Below are 21,563 nucleotides of genomic sequence, written 5' to 3'. Positions count from 1 at the left end.
TGGAAGTATGGAGAGGGGCGCGGCCTTCTGAAGCCCCAGCAAAGATATAAATAAGACTTAAAACATTTATCAGGGAACGACAACGAAGACTCCGGTCTGAAAACAGATTGAATACAGTGTGAAGCTATTTTAAAAGTAGTATTTCATCTCGGGTTTGTTGCCCAGAGATACAACTTTACTTTGTTTTTGACTAATCTGTGACTTGTTGATCATGGCATATCTGATCTGCCTGAGTTTCCTGACAACAGCCGTCATCTCTCAGGTAAGGTCTCTATCATGGCAGAAGCTAGTTTATCTGTAATTGAAACAAAGGTTAGTTTACATAACTTCTTTGGAGAGATAAAGAGTATTTAAACACGTCGTCTGTCATGGTGATAAAGTGTAAATCAGATTAATCTTTGAACTCCTGGGTGTAAAAAGCATAAATATCTCTAGGTGTAAACAAAACTTAAATTTACTTAAGAAAAGCTTTCAGACATGTTTTATCTTCAAAGAGTCATTCCTTATAAAAAAAAAAGAGATTAAATGAGATTAGACAATAGCAGGTATAAAATAAAGTATAAGATGTGTATTATTAGGGCTCTAATTCCAGTAATAGAAATTCAACAAGTGTGGTTTTTCCTTCCTGGCAATCAGCATGTCCGCTCATGTCTCGCTTTAAAAGCACAGTGTTATGTTGACACAAACTGAAACAAGTTGGCTCTGGTGCCCGGAGATGAGTCAAATCTAGAGCCGGCAGGGGACTGGGTACAAATCCTGAGTCTGTCTAGACACACAGGGCTGACTCGGCTTTCTTTAGTGGCAAACCGTGCTGCTTTCACTGTGGAAGAATTCAAAAATCAACAAGAAACTCTGGGGAACCTAAGAGATAACACCGAATCAAACATGAATGTGGTTATTTTCCTTGCATTTCAGTGTCTGAAGAATTGCTGAGTCTATAAAAGTGCACTGAAAAGCAGTTATGATGACTTCAGCAATACGAATTGTTCAACTTCCTCAAATTCTCTGTCATTAGAGAAACTCTTGGGTCTAGAGCACTTAAAATGTTGCATGCTGTCTCTCTTAGGTGATTGCTAGCTGTCCAGCTGTGTGTGAGTGCCCCACAGAGCCCCTGATCTGCCCTCCAGGAGTGAGCACAGTGCCAGATGGATGTGGGTGCTGCAAGGTGTGTGCTGCACAGCTGAACCAAGACTGCAGCCCAATGAGGCCTTGTGACCACCACAAAGGGCTGGAGTGTAATTACGGCAATGATGTGACCATGGCCTGGGGCGTCTGTCGAGGTGAGAGAGGAGGGAACAATGTGTGTGGAGGGAGGGGAAGGAATTGCATTCACTCATTTACTGTATACCCCTTTTTATGTGATGTGCATTGCAACCTCATGATAATGTGCAACAAAAGCCATCTTAACTTAGTATTAAAGCAACGTCATGGAAGAAGAAAGGGGTTATTTTAATAAGTAGATGTTTTATGCCAGCAACAGGGGGGTTTCACAGATAAAAATACACTCCCCAATGTGCACCATGCCAGTGCTGCACCCACAAACTATGAATAGTCTTCTCTCTGTGTTTAGGGGACAAGGAGTCTAACATTTCCTGACTCTTTATTTCAAGTCATCTCTTTGATTTTAGTGTTTCTCTTGGGGTGATTGTGTTTGTGATAAACTCAAGGGGAAATTGTGCTTTGGAGTTGGAAGCATGCGATGAACTCTTGTTTAAATACTTACACGGAGAGGAATCTCAGTCATTGGCATCTTTAGATGTCATAACATGTCCTATAGAAACTGACAGATGTCTTGCATATGTAACTCGTGTATGGTTGCCAGGATCACCCCTGTTGTCTTTTAGTTTCACTATTCCAACAGCATCATGAAACAACATTTCATGACAATACATTTCCAAGTGTTTTGTCTCAGCAAAGTAAAACTGTTTGTTTTCAGCAAGATCAGAGGGGCGCACTTGTGAGTACAATGGCAGAATCTACCAGAACAGCGAGAGTTTCCGTGCCGGCTGTAAACATCAGTGTACTTGCATCGACGGTGCCGTTGGCTGTGCTCCTCTCTGTAATAACAAGCTGCCACCAGCCTCTCCATCATGCCCCTACCCAAGGCTGATCAGGATGTCAGGGCAGTGTTGCTTCAGTGTGGATTGCAACAAGGGCACCTGGAAGCTACCAACAACACATAAGGTAATTTATAATCACAAAGAACCTCTTAGCAAGTGACTGAAAACCTAAAGTGGTTGTATCTCGATGTGTGTATACAGTGCCTGTAAAAAGTATTCACCCCTTGGATGTTTCATCCTTTTATTGATTTTATAAATCAATTATGGTTAATATAATATTCACCCCCTTTAAAGTGACTGACCTAATTCAACAGAGGTCCAGGCAATTGGTGCTAGTAGTCTCACAATTAGTGAAATGGGGATCACCTGAGTGCAGTAAATGTGTCTCAAGGGATTGTAGTATAAAGAAACATGTCTTGAAGATCCAGTCACTGGTTAATCAGTATTCCTGGCTACCATTACCCCCTGAAGACAAAAGAAAACCAAGCAACTCAGATAAAAAATCTCAGCAAAAAAATTGAGGGAATATGGCACATGTGTAACCTGGCACACCAGATGGATGTGTGTGTTTCACACATCCATCTGGTAAACCACTTATAGACAGCGTTTGGGAAAGGGCAGAGCCTTTGAAAAAAAACTCGGAAGGGATTGGATGAACATTCTGGCTGTTACATCTTTACGGGCCAATCAGAGCAACAAAACACGCGACCTAGTCTCTACAGAGCCACGTCCCTACCGAGGAAAAAACTCCATACAGTTGAAAAACGTGAACCATGGTGACTGTAGACATGTCAGTACACAACTTTAGTCGTTTTTGAAAAGAAAACAACTCAATGCTGTTCTTTGTTCTTCTTTTAACGAAGAAATATCATCAAGTTCTGATAAAAACTGGCGATTAACCAGTATCCACGCTAATGTCTTCCACCATAATTGCACCAGCTTCTTGTTGCTGCTTGTTTACGTCACGACTCTGTTGCGCCCGAAAGTACTGCCCCTCGTCACTGATTGGTCCTGTCACTTTCTAACTTGGCCCAAACGGTTCAGGTGGGAGCTTGGCAAGATGGATTTGCTAGTGAGAAACATGGAAACAGGTAAATCCATCTGCTTTGCAAGGTTAGTATGAGTAAAACTGTCTAGATCAGGCCATCCTCACAAACTGAGTGACCAAGCAAGAGGGAGACTAGTGAGAAAGGCCAACAAAACACCTATGACTACTCTGAAGGAGTTAAAAGCTACAGCAGCTTAAATGGGAGCGACTGTACACAACTGTTGACCAGGTTCTTTAACAGTCAAAGCTTTATGGGGGAGTGGCACAGAGAGAGCCACTGTTGAATAAGACATATATTAAATCTTGACTAGAGTTTGCGTAAGGGGATGTGGGAGACTCCATGGTCAAGTGGAAGAAAATTCTTTGGTGCTTTTTTACCATCAGACAAGATGCTATGTTTGGTAGACACCAAACACCGCACATCACCACCAACACTCCATCCCCACTGCAGAACAGTGGTGGCAGCATCATGCTGTGGGGATGCTTCTCAGCAGCTGACCCTGGCAGGCTTGTAAAGGTAGAGAGTAAATGAATGCAGAAGTATAGCAAAATCCTGGAGAACATCTTATTCAGTCTGCAAGAGAACAACGGCTTGGGAGAAGATTTTTTTTTTTTCAGCAAGACAGTGAAAGCAGACAGAATACTGTTTATAGACACTTTCAAATGCTAGCTACGTGTAGGCAAAAGGGTTACAAAAGTTATCAGAAAATTTGGTTTGGTTTCAAAAAGTCATTGTTAATCTCAAACTACTGGTCAATAACACTGTACTACTGACACAGACTGGAAATAGTGCGCTTTAAGTCAATGACAAAGACTCATGAAGGCACATAGGATAAAGTAACCCCTCTATAATCAGGGTACCATGGTGTCAACAACTCTGAAAAACAGAGGATAGACATAACTGCAGCTCAGATGAATCCCCAGCAAACACCACTGTCTCATCTTATCTGACCCTTTTATCACAGGTGCCTCCACCAAAGCAACACCTGCCCAGACCTCAGAAACATCCTGCCCTGCAGCAGCCTGGAAACAAGCTGCCCAATGAGCTTACAGACTTTAAGGCTGATGGCTGGGAGAGAGAGCATGGCTACAAACACCTGCCAGGTGAGAGGAATGAAGAGTGAGAGGAGAATATTTAGCACAGAATAACAGTTTTGGCATGTGGAATACTACCAATGATGAGTGTGAAATTTTGTTACTTTTGACACTTCATAACAATTTGAGGGATTGTTTTAATGCACATACATAGATGCAGAGAACTCCCACATATACAAAATAGAGTATTTTAGTGTACTTCTGTTACCCAAATCTATGGTATGTTATTAACCCTATTAAGACAGCTGATACACATCAATAAGACAGTTAAACTAGATGTTTTTAGATTTGATGGAATAATATAATCCATAAACAAGAAAACGCTCCCATTTTTATTTGGTGCATGTTAGCCCCACTCTCTTCCCCACATTTCCCATCTCTTTTCAGATATTCTATGCAAAAAAGGCAAGGGCAAATTAATATATGCTGCTAACATGCTGGGAATTTAAGCTGTGATTGTGAAGCAGCTATAATACTGTTTGAACTTTGTTAAGTGTACAACAATTCCTACAAATACTTAATAGAACAATAAAAAAGACTATTTAGATGGGGGGGTAAGATTTGATTAGATTTTCAAATGTTTAGCTATAAACCAAGAATTGAATAAAAACTAGACCAGATAATGGCACAAAATGGGGGCAGGGATTCCCTAATCCTATTGGGGAAATGTCACAATTGGGATTTAAAATTTAATGGGTAAAAGTTCATGTATTTCACAATATATTTTACTTGCTGGCACACAAGGCTTGAGGAAAAGTTCATTGCGATGCTGACAGACATTGCCATTCAATAAAGTCATGTGTAAAATATAAAGATCAAAGTAAATTTAAGACAACAAAATGTTTGTGTCAAAGGTAATGTTTTCAATTTGCTTTCTACCTGTTAATCCTCTTCTAACCTGCTACTTTTGTGTGTCAGTTGGCAGGGTTCTCATCCCCTTGTATAGGAGCCACCAGTCTGAACTATGTGTGTGTTTCTTTTCCATTTTACACCTCCCCTCATGCTTCTGATACTCCTCAGTGTGGAACCATCCAAAGAAGAAGAAATGCCAATTTCAGACCACAGACTGGTCCCAGTGCTCCCGCAGCTGTGGGATTGGTGTGTCCTCCAGAATCACCAACAAGAACCCTCAGTGTAAACTGAAGAGGGAGACCAGAATCTGCACTGTACGGCCCTGTGACAGCCTGACTGTCCAAGTCAAGGTGAGGCAGTCTGAGCACAACTTTAACTGAAGCAGACTGAAAAAGTGCAGAGGTCAAATATCAACTTAAACAACTGCCAGGAATCTTTTTATCACCACAATTTATCTCAAAGAGAAACCTTGTGATAACACTATGCAGTAAGAAATTATTTCACCTCTTATCTTTGTGTGTCAGGCTGCACTGGTAGAAAAACAACACTCATTTTGTGCTCTGCGTCCTTGTTTCCCTCTTTTAAAAGCTGAGGCCGAGCATGTTAAACTGTGCTGCAGAGAATGAAAAATTAGATGCTCTTGCTCTGAGTAAATATGCTCTTAGTGCTAAAGCCATCTTTATCCCCAGTTTAAGAACAGAGATTATGTTAGCGGTACTTTCAGGAAGCTCTACATCCAGTGGGAACTGGGCAGTGCTGATTTACACAGCCGTGTTTTGGTGGCAGGCAGGCGCCTTTTTAAATATAGTCCCCCACCCCCGGCATTCCTGCCAAGCAACTGTCCATGGAGTCCAGGGAAGCAGTGTGTCTATATTAATCCTCCATGGGGAACACACACTCAAAAGGCTTTTCTCTGCTTTACAGAGGTAAAATCTCAGTCCTCAGGACCGATCGGAGGTGTCAGAGTGTTTAACAGGAGAGGTAGCTCAACCGTTAAATAAATGCTTAATCTTAAAATTAATCTTTTAAATCGAAAAATAATCCCACTCTCAATCCCTGTTTTGGCACAAGTTGAAGTGCAGCCCCCTTAATGTGAAACCAATCAGTCTGAATGCAAAACGGCTTAAATTCACTGTTATGTAAACGGACATGGCAGATAAAAGCCAGAGCTTATTAGATTTTTTTTCTCAGATGAGAAAGGTTATATGTATGGCAGCCCTGAGTGGACACCCATTCATTTGTGTTTTCTTTTTCTCCATTTTCCCAGGATAGCCAATTAAATTCAGTTGTTTATCTCAGACTAGTCTTTTATGATCTTAGTATAACAAAGCCAGTTTACTCCCAGTGACTTATCTTATTATCTCAAGTTAAGAATGCTGTTTTTTGTATGAGAACCAGACAGTTTATTGAGGGTCTATAAAACCATACAATAAACCAGTCAGCTGCTATGCTGCAATTGCCCATACTAGTAAGGCAAACCTTGATTGCATTTAGCTGACTAGTCTTAAGTCAAGAACATCAATCTGTAAACCAACTCTATTCTGTAACTGTTTACAGTTACAGTAGTGCTAGCACCACAGGCCTTGGCTCCTCTTTGCAGATTAATGTCCACATTCATCGAACATCGTCACGCATTGCTTGGGTTCAGAGTAAAACCTGATACGGTCTCTGGACAACTATCTTCCCTTTTCTTGGATCAGAAAGGTGCTATGCTGCAATTGCTAGCAACTGTATCTAAATTGCAATTAATCTCTTGCTTTATCATCCCTTTTAAGACACTTTGGTGAAGCCACATCAGCATCTCCCTGCATCTAAAGTGATGTAACATAAGTTCACCACTGGTCCTAAATGTCCCATTTCACTTAAAAAAAGAACCTCACAGGCAGATCAGTGGAGAGTCAAAAATCATCAGCTACGAGTTATTAACCATTTTGCCTTTTTATAGTCTACCTAATTCCTTTAAGATCCAAAGCAGGCTCCTTCTTCTGTGGTTAAGTTTATGTCAGTCTTCAATCTAGCTATAAAATCAGGTCTGTATTCAAAGAGGAAGTCAATTACCCTTAGTTTAAGACAATAGAAAAATAAAAAAAAATACACAAAAACAGTCCTTATGCAAAATAGTGGAATTTTGAAATGTGATTTTGAAAAAAAGGAGTGTGATTAATCACTATTAACTACAAAAATGTTGAGATTAATTGCATTTAAAATTGTAATCTTTTGACATCCCTAATAAAACCCTTGTACTCTATCCTTCAATTACAGAGAGGAAAGAAGTGCTTCCCCAACCAAAAGGCCCCTGAGCCAGTCCGCCTGTCCTATGGGGAGTGTCTGAGTGTCCGTCTTTACAGGCCAAACTACTGTGGCATTTGTTCAGATGGACGTTGCTGCTCTCCACGTCGCACACGCACTCTACCTGTGACTTTTGTCTGCCCGGATGGCGAGCGTTTCCAGAGATCGGCCATGTTCATCCAATCATGTAAATGCAGTGAGGACTGTGGCCACTTAAATGAGGTGGCGCTGCCTCCGCAGCACTGGATGTATGGAGACACGCATAAGTTCATTGACTAGAACTGAGGAAAACTTTTTTTGTATTTTCATGGGATGAGGTCAGTTTCCGTGACAAAGGAAGACACTTCAAGACAAGGGGCTATTTTTCTCATCTGGCTCCAAGTGAACCCAGACCACACCAGACATCAGGCAGGAAGAACTGCCTCGATTTTATTTGCAACCATAAAAGCAACCGTTATATTATTCTGTGACCAGGGAGGAATTGTAGACTTGCCTGCTCCTGTTCAAACAGACATGGGGCCTAAATTAGAGCCCTGAATCACCCCTTGACTTCCTCCTCTCTAAACTGATTGAAGGTTGAAGGTGGAGGATTTTATTCAGAGACCCTCGGATTAAACTGAGAGGAGAGACACTACATAAGCAACAAAGCACTTTGTTTAGCACTGACACTTGGAGAAGAATGAAAGCAGTACACAACAATCCCCTCACCTGCAGAATCAGCTGCAGTACGTTTTGGTGGATGACCACATATCCCATAGTGCACTGTAACAACTAAATGACAGTGAGAGTGACTTTTATAGCTGTAGGTAGAAACCTGACCATCCACAGAGTACAAATCAAAATGAGTATGATATGGACAAGCAGGAACTAAGGCTGTAAAACGTTAAGACATGCTATGTGGGGCTGACTGTGTGTTCAGCAAGGACTGGACCAATTCAAAATATACATCATTTCTGCTTCCAGAAGAAATGGGTCTTAAAAACTATTTGAGAACCTAATTTGGATCTCTAAGATTAGGTTTCTTTATCTGGATCCAAGTGTCACATGTATACCCTCCTGTGGATTAAGACAAAACTGTGCTGCTGTCAAATGTTTTTGTGGGTCCACACATCTCATGTAACTGCTTAGCTCATGTTTCATGAGGTTTTATTTTGACACAACTATTAAAAGTCACTAGCAAGTTAAAAGCAGCCATCTGTTCGAAAACAAGAAGATAGTGCCCTCTGCTTGTGAGAAAAATTTACTACACCCAAGTTAGACAACACTAAGTTTGTATTTTTTGTTGTGTAACTGTAGAGTTTGTGCAATTTCTGATGCACTTAATAATTTTAAATGAAAAAATAAACCCAGTACATTTAATTCAGTATAAAAAGTTTATTTCTTCAATCAAAACGATACATCCATAGTTATAACAAGGAGGAGCACTAAAACAAACAGCCTGCAAATGCGTAATTTTAAAAAGCAAGAAACAAAACAAAGTTTTATCATTTTGAAAATGTCAACATTAACGGATGCAGGTCAGAGACTTTAAAATAAATGTTGAGGTTTTTCTTCCACTGAGATACAGCAACACTGAGGGTCACACACAATCCTCACTGACGACGCACCTCGGACTCATCTGGACTGTTCAACTGTGAAGAAATGTAATGTTTAAAGATATGAGATTAAAGAACATAAGCAGCAAAAAGAGGATGAGATGTGCTTAAAAATAGGAGCTATCCAAGAAGACACCACTGATCAATATTTTAGCTCAATAACACTGCTTTTGCTGTTTCACTGGAGCTGTTCTCCTGGGCTACAGCAGTCAGGAGGACCGACTGTCCTGACCAAGACAAATATGCCAAGGAGGATCACGTTGCCCCTCTGTTATGGCCATTTATGACACAGACAGCCACAAGTGGGCAAAGCTGAGAGGGACTTAGCATCAAATACCTAACTGCCTAAACTACAGTATTTTGATAGTTGAAATCATTGGTGTAACCAGGATGTGAAAGATATTACGGATTTGACATTGATAAAAAATGTAGTTAATCTAAGTTGAAAACGTGTCTATGCCTTTATTTATTCAATGAGCAGATTCTTGCTTCAGTGATGTTCAGTGTTTGATACCTTTGCGTGTTTCATTCAGTTTTATACAGATGGATAAACCAAAAAGACAGAATAAAATGATCATTAAGCTTTAAGTGCTTTGATATTGTTAGTTGTCATACAGCTGAAGATTACATTGTACACTAGTGTCCTAATGTGCAGTTATAAACGTAAACCAAGATTCTTCTAAGGTTTCTACCAGTTTTGTAATATTGACCTACAACAGAATTGTCCAAACAGTTCAAGATAAACACTTTGACTTGGTGCTTCCTGACTGTGCTTTGGATCACTTTTAGTTCAAACCAGCAACAGAAGCAATAAGCCTTGAACCACCAAGTTGCTAACAGAAGAATTTATTCATGAAGAAAAAAAATTATCTGATGAGGTAATGAAAACCAAAACATCAGTGCACATAAAAACAACATTGGCTACTCAAAGTGAAAGACAGTTTGAGAGAAACGGCACTTACTGTAGGAGGAGATGTCAATCTCATCTGGTAGCTCTGCTACATTGACCTCAAAGCGGTCTTGGACTTCATTTAGGGTCTTGGCATCCGTCTCGTCTGACACAAAAGTAACGGCAAGGCCTTTGGTCCCAAACCTGCCAGCACGGGCCACCTGAGGAAAGAGAAAGTAGTTAGAGGATCACCTCAAAGGACCCATTTATTTTAAATCCATGTAGTCAAAGTGTATTTTCTCCCTTATTAATCTCTAAATTCAGCAATGAATTTATAATTTCTGACTTTATACTTTTTACTAAACACAACCTTCCCGGGTCCCTGCATCTTATCACTTACCTCATTTTTAAAAATGGAAAAAAAAAAAAAAAAAAAAGTGTTTTTGTACAAGTTATGACTGCTTTAATGTGACCTTTGCTTAGCAAATAGAAACAATATACAGACATCTGATATGGATTGTGTAAAATTACATAAAACCTGAACTTACTCTGTGAAGGTACGTGTCAGAATCCTCTGGCATGTCGTAGTTGAAGACGATGTTGACTCGCTCGATGTCCATGCCTCGGCCAAACAGGTTTGTTGCAACCAGGATCCGGCGCTGAAAGTCTTTGAACTGCTGATAGCGTGATAACCTGGAGTAGTGGTAACAAAGATGAGATTCATGTCATGAAGACTTGAGCGTATTAACTATGGATCTCTACAGAGAAACCAGTTCTATACAAAAGTGATGGGAAACTGCTACCCAGTTAGACCATATACTTTTAAAGAAACATTAATAACCAGTTTTACACACCATGTGTTGCAAAGGGAAAGCTACTTTCAAATATGTGAACAAGAGACAACAGGGAGATTAAGACGCATCACCTACCGCTCCTCCTGTGCCATTCCTCTGTGAATTGCTATGGCAGGAAAGTTTTGCTCAACCAGCAGCTGGGACAGAGCCATACAGCGCTGCACAGACTTCACAAAGATCACCACCTACACAAACCAGAGAAAAGGATTATGAATGTTTTGATGGGATAACCAAAGAAATGAAAGGAAAACAAACTTCTCAATACAACTCCCAAAACTTTGTCAGAAACTAAGTATTCTTATTCTAATATAAACATGTTCAGAACTACTTTAGATTAAGCATCTCATGAAAAGGTGCAAACCATACCTGGTTGAACTCTAGTACATCAAGCAGGTCAAAGAGCTTTCGGTTCTTTTCGTTGTCCTTCAATTTGCAGTAATATTGTTGAAGGCCATGGAGAGTCAGCTTGGTCTCATCATCCACAAACACTTCCATTGGCTACACAGTACGAAAGAAAAGAGTCAAACATCAGACTGTGCAGACAAAAACTTCTGCTCAATGTTGCCAATATAGGTTTCTTCAGCCCTGAAGCTCACTACAGTGATGTCACTTGACAGTGACAAATGACATGTACATGTTGATGCACGGAAGCTGTTCTCCTGGACTGCAGCAGTCAAGAGAACTGGCAGTCTTGGCCAAGGCAAATCCTCCAAAGAGGATCACTTTATCCCTCTGACATGGCCACTTATGACACAAACAGCCACCAGGGTATATCCAGGAATCCCGAGGTAAATTTCAATACCTTTTTAAGATTTTTTTAAAAAACCTTTCAAAAAAATTTGAAGACCTCATCGCCATTTTAAGCTGTTGTTAGCAACACATCTTTAACAGTTGTAGTTTGCAATTTAACAGAAATGAGGTAAGCTGAGAAGGAACAGACCTGCCAACCTTGGCAAAATATTTTGAGTACCACTTGCGTCGTGTGGCGTTTCTCACAGATTTTTGCAACTCCTCTGCTTTGCACACAGTAATTTCCCCATTCACTGTCTGGATTGGTTCACTAACTGGAATGGCTGTGTATATATATACATACACACACACACACACACACACATAGCACTGGTGTTACAGAGGTTGACAATCTTGTAGCACAGAGCATTTTTTTTGTATTCATTAAGCATTTATTTGACATGGACACACAGTAACATTGATGCTGTGACATTTAATCATACACAGGTCCCAGATGCACCGCTGTAAGCGTTTATAGCAAAGTGTTAATTTTCAACACCTGTCCATGGGAGGCTTTTAAATTTAAAACCTGTAGCACAATATATAAAATGTTTCTTACATGGTTACCAACATGTAATCTAAACAGTCTAAATTACAGCCCTACATTAATGTCTAACAAAGCTAACTGCCAATCATTGTTAAGAATTTTGCAGTGCAGCAGAGAAGAGAGACACTGATGGTTCATCTCCACATCCAGACACAAAACGAGAGCAACCTACAGGAAGCTGACTAATTTGATAGAAGTGTTGGTGCTTGAGGATGATAGTAACAATGTGATTTGGAAATCAGACCTTGAGATGGATCAGACAGAGAAGCAAATAAGCTCCATTCATGCCGCTACTTGCTGCTGTAATCCCTTTATCATTCTTTTTTTTTTTTTAACTTTAGGCAGGACCAACAAACAGCTAAAGTCTTTTTTTGTGTTCATCCTTATTACTTAAACTTTAAAATGTGTTCTAGAGACTGAAGTATGTTTCTTTGTTCATCCTTAAACTGTGTTTCAAGGACTGAAGTGTTAGGTCTATGCATTTTTATATTGGTATTGATATTGGCTAAATTTAATTTGTAAATATCAACATATTGTACAAACCTCAATATTGTTAATCCTAGTCAAACTAAGAAAAGAGTACAGTACAAGTTTTATGTTCTTATGGGGGCCTTTTTGATAGATTTCTTGCAGGTCAATTCAAAAGGACCAAGGACCACAGTAGGCCCACAGGCCATAGTTTGAACAGCCCTTACTGATACACAGAGTAATAGGAAAATATTTGTAACATTATTAAAAATTCATTAAACAGTTAGAGTTTTGTCCATATTGTACAATCACACTGGGGTCTGATGTGTATAGAGCTGATATAAATGAATAAATCCCTCTGTTCTCTCTAACGGTGTAATGACAACATCAGCACTATTGGAGTTAAATAGTAATTAAAACAAAAAATCTATCACCAAATCGTGTCTTCACTCTAACAATACACATAAAGTTTATGCAGTGTGCTCCTGTCATTCTCCTTCATCTCTCCGTCAGACACAGCTGTCTGTCCGTCTCATATCAGACCTGTATGCTACATTCAGACGCCTATTGTCTCGTTAACCAAATAGCAGCAGTTACAATATTAGTGAAGAGAAAATGCATCGTTTAATACATTAATCTTTGACCAGAAGTTAGAGACTGAGCGCTCTGTCCCCTCACTGACAGCCAACACACCGCGACGTATGAGCTCATTTTCTCGCCGTCGTATCAGCTGCTGAGCGTGGCCGCTCACACTCCAGACACAGACGATTGCGCATGACGAGAGGAAAGCATGAATTTCAAATCTTAAATCAAAGTGGTGTGAAGTTTTTGTGGCAACAGTTAAAACTGCGCACCTGGCATGCACGCATCTCTCTCACCTTGTCATCGCACGGGCAGGGAGGCAGAGGGCAGGAGGCAGGAAGGAGGGGGAGCGGGTATATAACGCTATAGGTTCAGCAGACTCGTTATTCTCCGCTAGTCTGCATAATAGGTTGAATCTGCTTCACCGCGCTGCTGCATCTGCTGTCAGACATGAGTACGGCACGTGCACATTTCTCTCAGAACTCACACGTTCGCAGCTTTTTGCCTAGTTTAGAGAGGCAAATCGTACCAGCGTATTTTCACGTCAAGTTGCATACCTGGTACGCAAAATGAGTAGATTGGCAGGTCTGAAGGAATAAAGCTCGAAAGAATAAATTGAACTAAAGGCAGGTTTATTGACATTCCCCTCACGTCACAACAAGTAACATACATAACAAAATACTTCGCAATTCCTTCACCAACATGGCATACTCCCCTTCCTCGTCTCTTGTGGCATTTAATGGCCGTACATACCACCGTCTCTTAATTTTATTGCTTTGCAAAGCCAGCAGGCTCCGTCAGTGTAGGAGACATGACAGAAACATGACAACAACAGCACGCTCGCGTATGACCGGGCCTTAATAGTCGCGAGGAGGAAAACAAATATTCATGGATACTTCTTGGAGTCAAAGCTTGAATACCGATAAAATTTAATACCTCATTAAATCGTGATTAAGACTTTTTAATGCTTTTTAAGGGCCTTAAGTTTCCCACAATTGATTTATCAACTTTTAATACTTTTTAAGACCCCGAAGACACCCTGAATGGGCAAAGCTTAAAGGGATTTTTAGGAGCTACTGATCTACATAGGTTTCTCACTTTATAATAAGTTGTTCAACTGTCATTGCAAAGATATCGAGAGTCACAACAACTCAAAATACCACACTCAGTAGGGTCTACATCAGGTAAGCTCCTTCAATTTTCAGGGAACTACATTTCTTGAAGGTTAAAATGTGTAGATACATAAGAGAAACAGATTAGCGTGTACAAGTAATTCACTGTACCCATAACAAATTAGAAATATGGGTCAAAAACACAATCATATGAATCTGAAACAGCAAAGAAAAAACTTAACCAAAGAAAACTTACATCTTGCATGAACTTCCTGCACACAGGGCGGATGTCCTTGCTTAATGTTGCGCTGAACATCATCACCTGCTTGTCATGTGGTGTTGCCCTGAATATATCCTGGACGTCGACCCTCATGTCTGTCATTAAAATAAACAATGCACAAAAATTGACTTCATTTTAAACACCATAACACCCCAAACCTTATGTTTATAGAACATGTTATTTTGATGCTAAACATTACTGAAGATTACGCACACAGTGACATTTAACCCTCGGATCAGGATGAGGATGAGGACATTCATCATTTTTATCATCATTTTTTTGAGTTGATAGTCACATTTTTATAGATTGAGGCATCAAATTTGGCCAAAGTTATTATTTTTCTTCATATTAAAAAAACAAAACAAAAAAAAACGTGTGGCCCATAGAACTCGACTGACGCGAAATAACTCCATCCATCCTTGTTTTTCCGAAATCAGACACACAGACTTCCACCTTAAACACGTTTTTTGACTGTGTGTCTATGGCACCAACTAACTTATAACAACTGTTTTATTGCAGTCAGTCGATCTCCAGGGATCTGAATTTCATGATTTCATGATTCCACAGTGATCCAGCAGATTGCGCCAGCGTATTATTTTAACCCCTTCGGTAACGCAGACATTGTTTACCTTCCATGGACTCAGACCGTTCGGAGCACTATTTCACCCACTAAACATCATCAGAATTAAATGAACCAATTCATGCCACTAGATATGGATGTCTGAGAGTGGGCTACATGTGTAAGGAAAAGTTTGTGTGCTCCTACGTGTGTGCAAATCTGCATCTATGTTTACAGCAGGACATGCCTTAAGTGGAGTGTTTACAGGCGAAAATGTTACCTCTGAGTTCTGCAGTCTGAGACAAAGAAAGAGTGACATTTGGACAATTTCAACGTTGCCCTCACTTCATAGCAAGTGGTTGGACATGCATGAGGATGCATGGGTCCTTTCAATCAAAAGGTAAGAATATATCATATCTCAAAGATGCACTAAATTTATATATGCGCTTAATTGGCATATTTGTGGTCACATTTTGGTTAGAGGTGGAAATGCGCGTGTTCGTGATTCATATCCTACATATTTCCTCTGATTTTTTTATGCCTGCACATAAAATAAACCTAACATGAACAAATGCATTCGCTCACGTGTGATTTGGAAGAGGATGAGGCTCGAGAAAAGGATGGTAAAACTGGCGTGTTTTAGGCACTGATAGACTCATCTGTTTAAAATAGGCGCTATCTCACTGAATCCAAGTCATAGGGATAGTGTACAATAAGTAGAATAAAAAAGGTGTAACATTGAATTTTTCTATGTTTTTTTTTTAGTAGTTAGGGTTGAAGTTGTTGAAGAGATCTGAAGCAGTAAAAGTTAAAAAAAAATGAAAAATTAGTATTTTATTAACACCTTTCTGCATGTCTGTTTTCTGAACAAACAAGAACAGATGGAGATAAAATATGGAAATTGGCACTACAAAAAAATTTCAATGCAACAAAATCAATTTTACTACTCCTCATTAGCATGGCCCAGACTCTATTTATTGAAAAAAAGATTTTTTTTCCAGATCATTTTATATGGGAATTGTGGTGTTTTTGTGTTTTTACCATAAAAAAATACCAGTGACATAGTGTACAATAACTGGCATAAAAAGGGTGTAACATTGAATTTAAAAAAAAAAAAAAAAAATTAGTAGTCAGGATTGAAGTTGTTGAAGAGATCTGAAGCAGTGAAAGTAAAAAAAAAAAAAAAAGTTGAAAAATGATTATTTTATTAACACCTTTCTGCATGTCCATTTTCTGGACAAACAAGGACAGATGGAGCTAAAAATTACCAGGGAGCGAGGGTTAATTACATATGATCCTTTTTACTTAAAATTCTCAATGACAGATGTTAACTAATCATTGAGAATGCTATGGAGAAAGAATAAAGATACAAGAAGTGTACATAAGATGATTTTAATATATTTCATAGCACAGAGCCTGAGTTAAAGACAAGCCTCCCCTGTCTTACATGGTGACAAAAACCCTTCAGTAATGCTTCTTATTATCTATCATTCTGTCTTTTAACAGTTTTTTCCTCTGACTCACCCAGCTGCTCCAGCATCTTATCACACTCATCAAGCACAAAGTGTTTGATGTTCTTTACGCTGAGGCTCTTGTTGCGGATGAGGGCCAGGGTTCGTCCTGGAGTCCCTACAACGATGTGAGGGCAGTTCTTCTTCAGGACTTCCTCGTCCTTTTTAATGGCCATGCCGCCGAAGAAAACTGACACCTTCACAGTAGGCATGTACTTGGAGAAACGCTCATATTCCTTGCTGATCTGGAAGGCCAACTCCCTTGTGTGGCACATTACAAGCACAGACACCTGGCAAACAGGAAATGAAGACATATGTAAAATTAACTACCAAGTCTGTATGTATAGCATCTTGTGTATTTGTGATTACAACAAATCGGCTCTACTGTCACTGCAGTCACATAACTGATTTTCTACTTTTTTGTTTTTTGCAATGTCTTAAATAAACCAGAAGCTGGTTAACATGTTTATGGAACCTTTTGTGGATGTAATGTATATATTTTTCTCTCCATATTTTAATCAACTGACAATTGGCATAAAAAAGAGAAAAGACACAATGCAAAGAAAAAATAATCTCTTAGTGGAGAATGAAAAAGCTAAAGGCTGTACTTTTTTTTCATAATTAAGACAAAATTATCCACCAATAAAGCCTGAGTGGTATATCCTTGTCAAAACACACTATATGGTGAAATATAGGGCTAAGCAAGATTTTGTTTTACAATTGAGATTGTGATGTGATTGTGCAAAAGTCAGAGCATGCAGTGTTAAGCACATGACCTTGTGCACTTCATACTGTCACACCTGTTGTGTTTGATGCAAATCAAAAGCACAAGTTTTTTTATTTTTATGATTTATTTACTCCAAAATCCTGTCTGACACCACTGTCAGGAGTCAGAACTGATCACTGTGCATGGAGAGTCTGTGTGTCCCCAGCTAAGATACAAAAGGCTACAGGCCTCCTGTCAAAAATATATTGACATGAAACGTGTCATGTTTACAAGGCAATGTTTTCAGTAGAAAATGCTAAACTTTTGTTGCATTTTGACCGTCTGTCTACACAAGAACAGTGTTTTGGGTACCTGAAAATGGAACAATTTGGAAATGGGCTTCAGGGTGAAAAGTTTTCAAAACCCCCCTGCCTCCGTGTAAACAGGCAAATCGGCACTTTCTGAAACCACACACGTGCACTATGGTTGCAGTCAACTGCCATGCGTGAGTGTTGCAGCAGTCTAAACCAAGCCGTTGCAGCTTAAACCAAGCCGTCTGGTGATGCAATTCAGCATGTCAAGTCACAGATAACTGGATTAGGAACGTTGCGAACAGATAAATGTGAAAAGGAGAAATATTCTCGTTTTGAGGTCTATAAATGCCATTTTTTTTAGATCACGTCATGCTATTAATTTTGGAAATGACTCCATCTTTCTTTTTCCCCATCAATCATTATGATAATCACTGTCATTACCGACGTAGCAAGGCAGTGAAATTTCATGTCACATATATACACAGAAATGCTTGCGAGCTCAGTCTTGTTAGAACAAAGATATCCGCTGATGACAAATACACATGAAAAAAACAGTAAATATGCAGTAATGTCCTTGCTGTAGATGGTTTTTTATGCATTAAATCACTTCTCCACAACATTTTTTGTGTTTCCTGCGGTCTTGTGTGCATGGAGATAGCTTTCAAAAACATTGTACATGGAACTATTGAAAATGGACAACAAAGCAGATGTCCTGTAAACAAGATCTTAAATGAGTGTATGCTGACTGACAGCGCTTGCTAATGCAGTGGCGACACATACAGTCTACTAAGTGCATAGACGTTCTCATTACTGTTTACCTTGCAAATGCAGTGGGGGAGTCACAACAGACAGCTGAGACCGTGCGCTTTAATTTGACTAGAAGTTATATTCAGAGCTGATCTCTCTTCATGTTATTTTGAACATGCTATGAGATGGCTGATGATGCCTACATAACATGACTACAAGCAACAAGTTAATTTGGTAAGTGTAGCCTATGAAGAAATGTGCCACTCTCAAGAGTTAGAAAGACACATACTCGAGTTAACAACTCAGCTAAGTAAAAAATACAATTGCTTCAATGAAAATCTAACATGACATAAATATACCCTTAATTCATCAAGTGGTTTTCATTTAATTAAAAAAAGAATATCACAATATACATCTCAGAATAAAAATAAACAATCACAATGTCAGTTTTTTTCCTATATGGTTCAGCCTTCTGTCACCCAACTCTTAAAAGGAACCCTGCATGATCAGACAAGTTAATCTTGTTGGATAGATATTTGTATGTCTCAAATGTATATTAAACTAAAAAACTCACTAAATATCCCACATATCAGCATTCTGAGTACATTTCAGCTCATAAACTCACCAGGAGACTGCCATGTTTACATCTGCATCACGGTTCCGCAGCGCTCCTGTCATTGCTAAGCAGTAACCGTTTTTCAGACGTTTTTTCTGCTTGCAGCTGTTGCTGCCATGAGTGTGTTGCATGTTGGTTTTGTCTCCCTGCTGTCAAAGCTCTGTCATTCCTACATAGTTTTACCTCAGTAAACCTCCGTCAAATGACTACATTGAGTGTATAGTGGAAGCGTGTCAGGAGCTTTTCAAAATAAAAGTATTATGTACATAGAACAGAGTTTCTCCAAAGAAATGCTGTAACGGACTTTTACTTTGAAAGGCGCAAACCGGAAGTCGTTTCGTATTGTGTTTTTCTTTACTTGAACCGTGTGGGAACAGAGAACCTCATAAAGAAGAGAAGTTTGGGGAACAACTTTATTAAACAGACGCATTTTAGCTTATGGCCTTCATCTGGTTCATCAAGAAACAGAGTTCAAACATTTTCTACCTGTGTGGATGTAAATACTTGCTACAACAAGGTAAATATGGCTTTGTATTTATCATTTTCCTGTCTAGATGAACAGATAACTGCTCCTGGTACAAATATAATATTGAAGAGACCTCTAATTTTGTAATTCTCCGTGCGTGAGATGTGCTCCGTTTCTAAGATGCAGCCCTAATACTGGCTGCCAGTCTGAAACAGGTTACCGCATAGGATCACCGCGGAACTGTGACGTCATGGCGCCAGCACGGACAAAACGGGACCAAAACATGGCGGTTTCCTGGAGAATTTATAAACTTAAATGACTCAAAATGCAGGTATCTTGTGAGTTTCTTAATTCATTATGTATATGAGAGATGCAATTATCTATCCAACAAGATAAACTTGTCTGATCATGCAGGGTTCCTTTTAAGGCAGCAATACACAAAATTAAATAACAGACATACAGACTCCACAGGGTCAAAGACAAGCTAAATCAAATCCTAACTGACTTACCTGACCATCCACAGGTTCTATCTGCTGCAGGGTGGCCAGTACGAATACTGCTGTCTTTCCCATACCAGACTTGGCCTGACACAGGATGTCCATGCCCAGGATAGCTTGAGGAATACACTCATGCTGGACTGTAGAGAGAAATTCACATTTTTAGCAAGCCAAGTCCAAAAAGTTTGTCTGTCAAAATATGACGACTTCTATAGAGATGTAGGACATGTCAGTGTAGCCATTCACCTTCTGAAGGATGCTCAAAACCACAGTCTACAATGGCACGGAGCAGCTCAGGTTTGAGAAGAAAATCCCTGAAGCCCGAGCTGTGGATGGATACATAAGACCCCTTCACCTCTTTTTTGTTTGCAGAGGTCCCACTCTCGGGGGCTCCCTGAGGCTCCTCATCTTCCTCATAGTCGAGAAGTTCATTGTCAACGTCTGTCTCAGCCATCTGTGCTAAACAAAAACATATCACTCTGTGTCACAGTAGTTAATATGACAGTTAACTTTGCCAGTCTCCCTAAAGGTGGTAAAAAAAAAAGTACATGCCTCAAAATAATCTGACACAATGTCTTCACTGTTTTGTTACATAATTGTTCAATAAGATTAATCTAGAACTGAGTGATCGGAGTGATCAACTATAACAAGTGCAACACACAGGGAAAAGCTGAAACCATCCTCATAACCCAATAACGTGAAAGCTACGCAACAGTCTGCAGTATCAGCCTAATGGGGTTCAGTTATCGTTTGGCTAACGATGGCAAGGCCGCAGCCGCTTAACAGTGAAACAAATAAGTTACCGATGAAATAAAACTAAAGTAAACTCCTGTACAACACTCCAAAGACCAATGATACATGCGGCCAGGGTAAAGCAAGATTTTAGAATAACGCCATCTCGTCTACAGAATACTTTTGTGACCCGACAAAGACGGGCGCCCCCGCACACAATGGACTCCTTCCACTAACTAACCGGTCTGTGAGCATGCTAACAGCTAACAGCTAACCCGCAGTCACGAATCACTTCTAACTAACATTTGTGCTATGTTACTTACTTCTCCATCATACAGGGTGATGTTTCCTTTTGTTTAGACTAATAATCAGAATAAAAAGAGAAGAAGCACTATAACTGCATATCCTCATTAGGGATCTGGCTAACTATCAACGAAGCTAATGATAATGCAGCTAGCATGTAAGCTAACCAAGCTAATCGTGACGACCCAACTTTATCTGTTTCGACAAAGACCTGAAAATAAAAAACAACTAATAATGATTAATTACATACAAATACTTCTGATTGTCGCTTTAGACGCATGAAAACAGTGCACATTACCTTGCTGTGATGTTTTGTGACGCACTGATGTCAATGTAGGTGATACCAAAGAGCAAGTACAAGCGTTCACAGAGAAGCGAGCACACACATGCGTGCTATGTTCAGGTACATCTCGTACTTTTCTGATTCAGTTCGTTGCAATCCCATTGTTGTAAAAAGCCAAAATTGTTTGCTCGATAACAGAACATTAATCCCACCCTGCTACAAACCAAGAAGGGCGTTTTTGTATATTTACAGAGCAGGTCTTTGAGCTGGAATTTTGTTTGAGAGGTCTAAACATGAAATCTCTTTGCAATTGAGTATTTGTTGTAGCCTATACTATTCATAACACTACATTAGGGGAGGTAAATCTTG

The 21,563-nt window shown here is 39.6% G+C and overlaps 2 protein-coding genes across 3 annotated transcripts; one reads left to right on the top strand and one right to left on the bottom strand.

The window, feature by feature from the left end:
• Positions 1-84: 84 nt before the first annotated feature.
• Positions 85-8,703, top strand: LOC121508380 (CCN family member 1-like). Its single transcript, XM_041785185.1, has 6 exons — positions 85-262; positions 1,067-1,280; positions 1,937-2,184; positions 4,074-4,212; positions 5,224-5,405; positions 7,318-8,703. The coding sequence occupies exons 1-6, from the start codon at positions 212-214 to the stop codon at positions 7,621-7,623; spliced, it is 1,140 nt and encodes a 379-aa protein (XP_041641119.1). The 5' UTR covers positions 85-211; the 3' UTR covers positions 7,624-8,703.
• LOC121508379 (ATP-dependent RNA helicase DDX39A) lies at positions 8,699-21,346 on the bottom strand. Of its 2 annotated transcripts, none has more exons than XM_041785184.1 (10): positions 21,210-21,346; positions 20,123-20,330; positions 19,889-20,016; positions 16,544-16,820; positions 14,437-14,555; positions 11,049-11,180; positions 10,758-10,867; positions 10,377-10,521; positions 9,902-10,049; positions 8,699-8,975 (listed from the first exon to the last, which is right to left on the bottom strand). In XM_041785184.1, exons 2-10 carry the CDS (start codon positions 20,328-20,330, stop codon positions 8,959-8,961), a joined length of 1,284 nt encoding a protein of 427 aa, XP_041641118.1. In that variant the 5' UTR covers positions 21,210-21,346; the 3' UTR covers positions 8,699-8,958. The 2 variants fall into 2 exon arrangements, with proteins under 2 accessions (XP_041641118.1, XP_041641117.1); XM_041785183.1 differs by having other exon boundaries at positions 20,123-20,335; positions 21,210-21,293.
• Between the last annotated feature and the right edge of the window lie 217 nt (positions 21,347-21,563).

This window comes from Cheilinus undulatus, linkage group 4 (genome assembly GCF_018320785.1).
Source record: "Cheilinus undulatus linkage group 4, ASM1832078v1, whole genome shotgun sequence".
Lineage (NCBI taxonomy): Eukaryota > Metazoa > Chordata > Actinopteri > Labriformes > Labridae > Cheilinus > Cheilinus undulatus.
The sequence above is the reverse complement of the archived record's forward strand: the minus strand, read 5'-3'. Positions and strand labels throughout refer to the sequence as shown.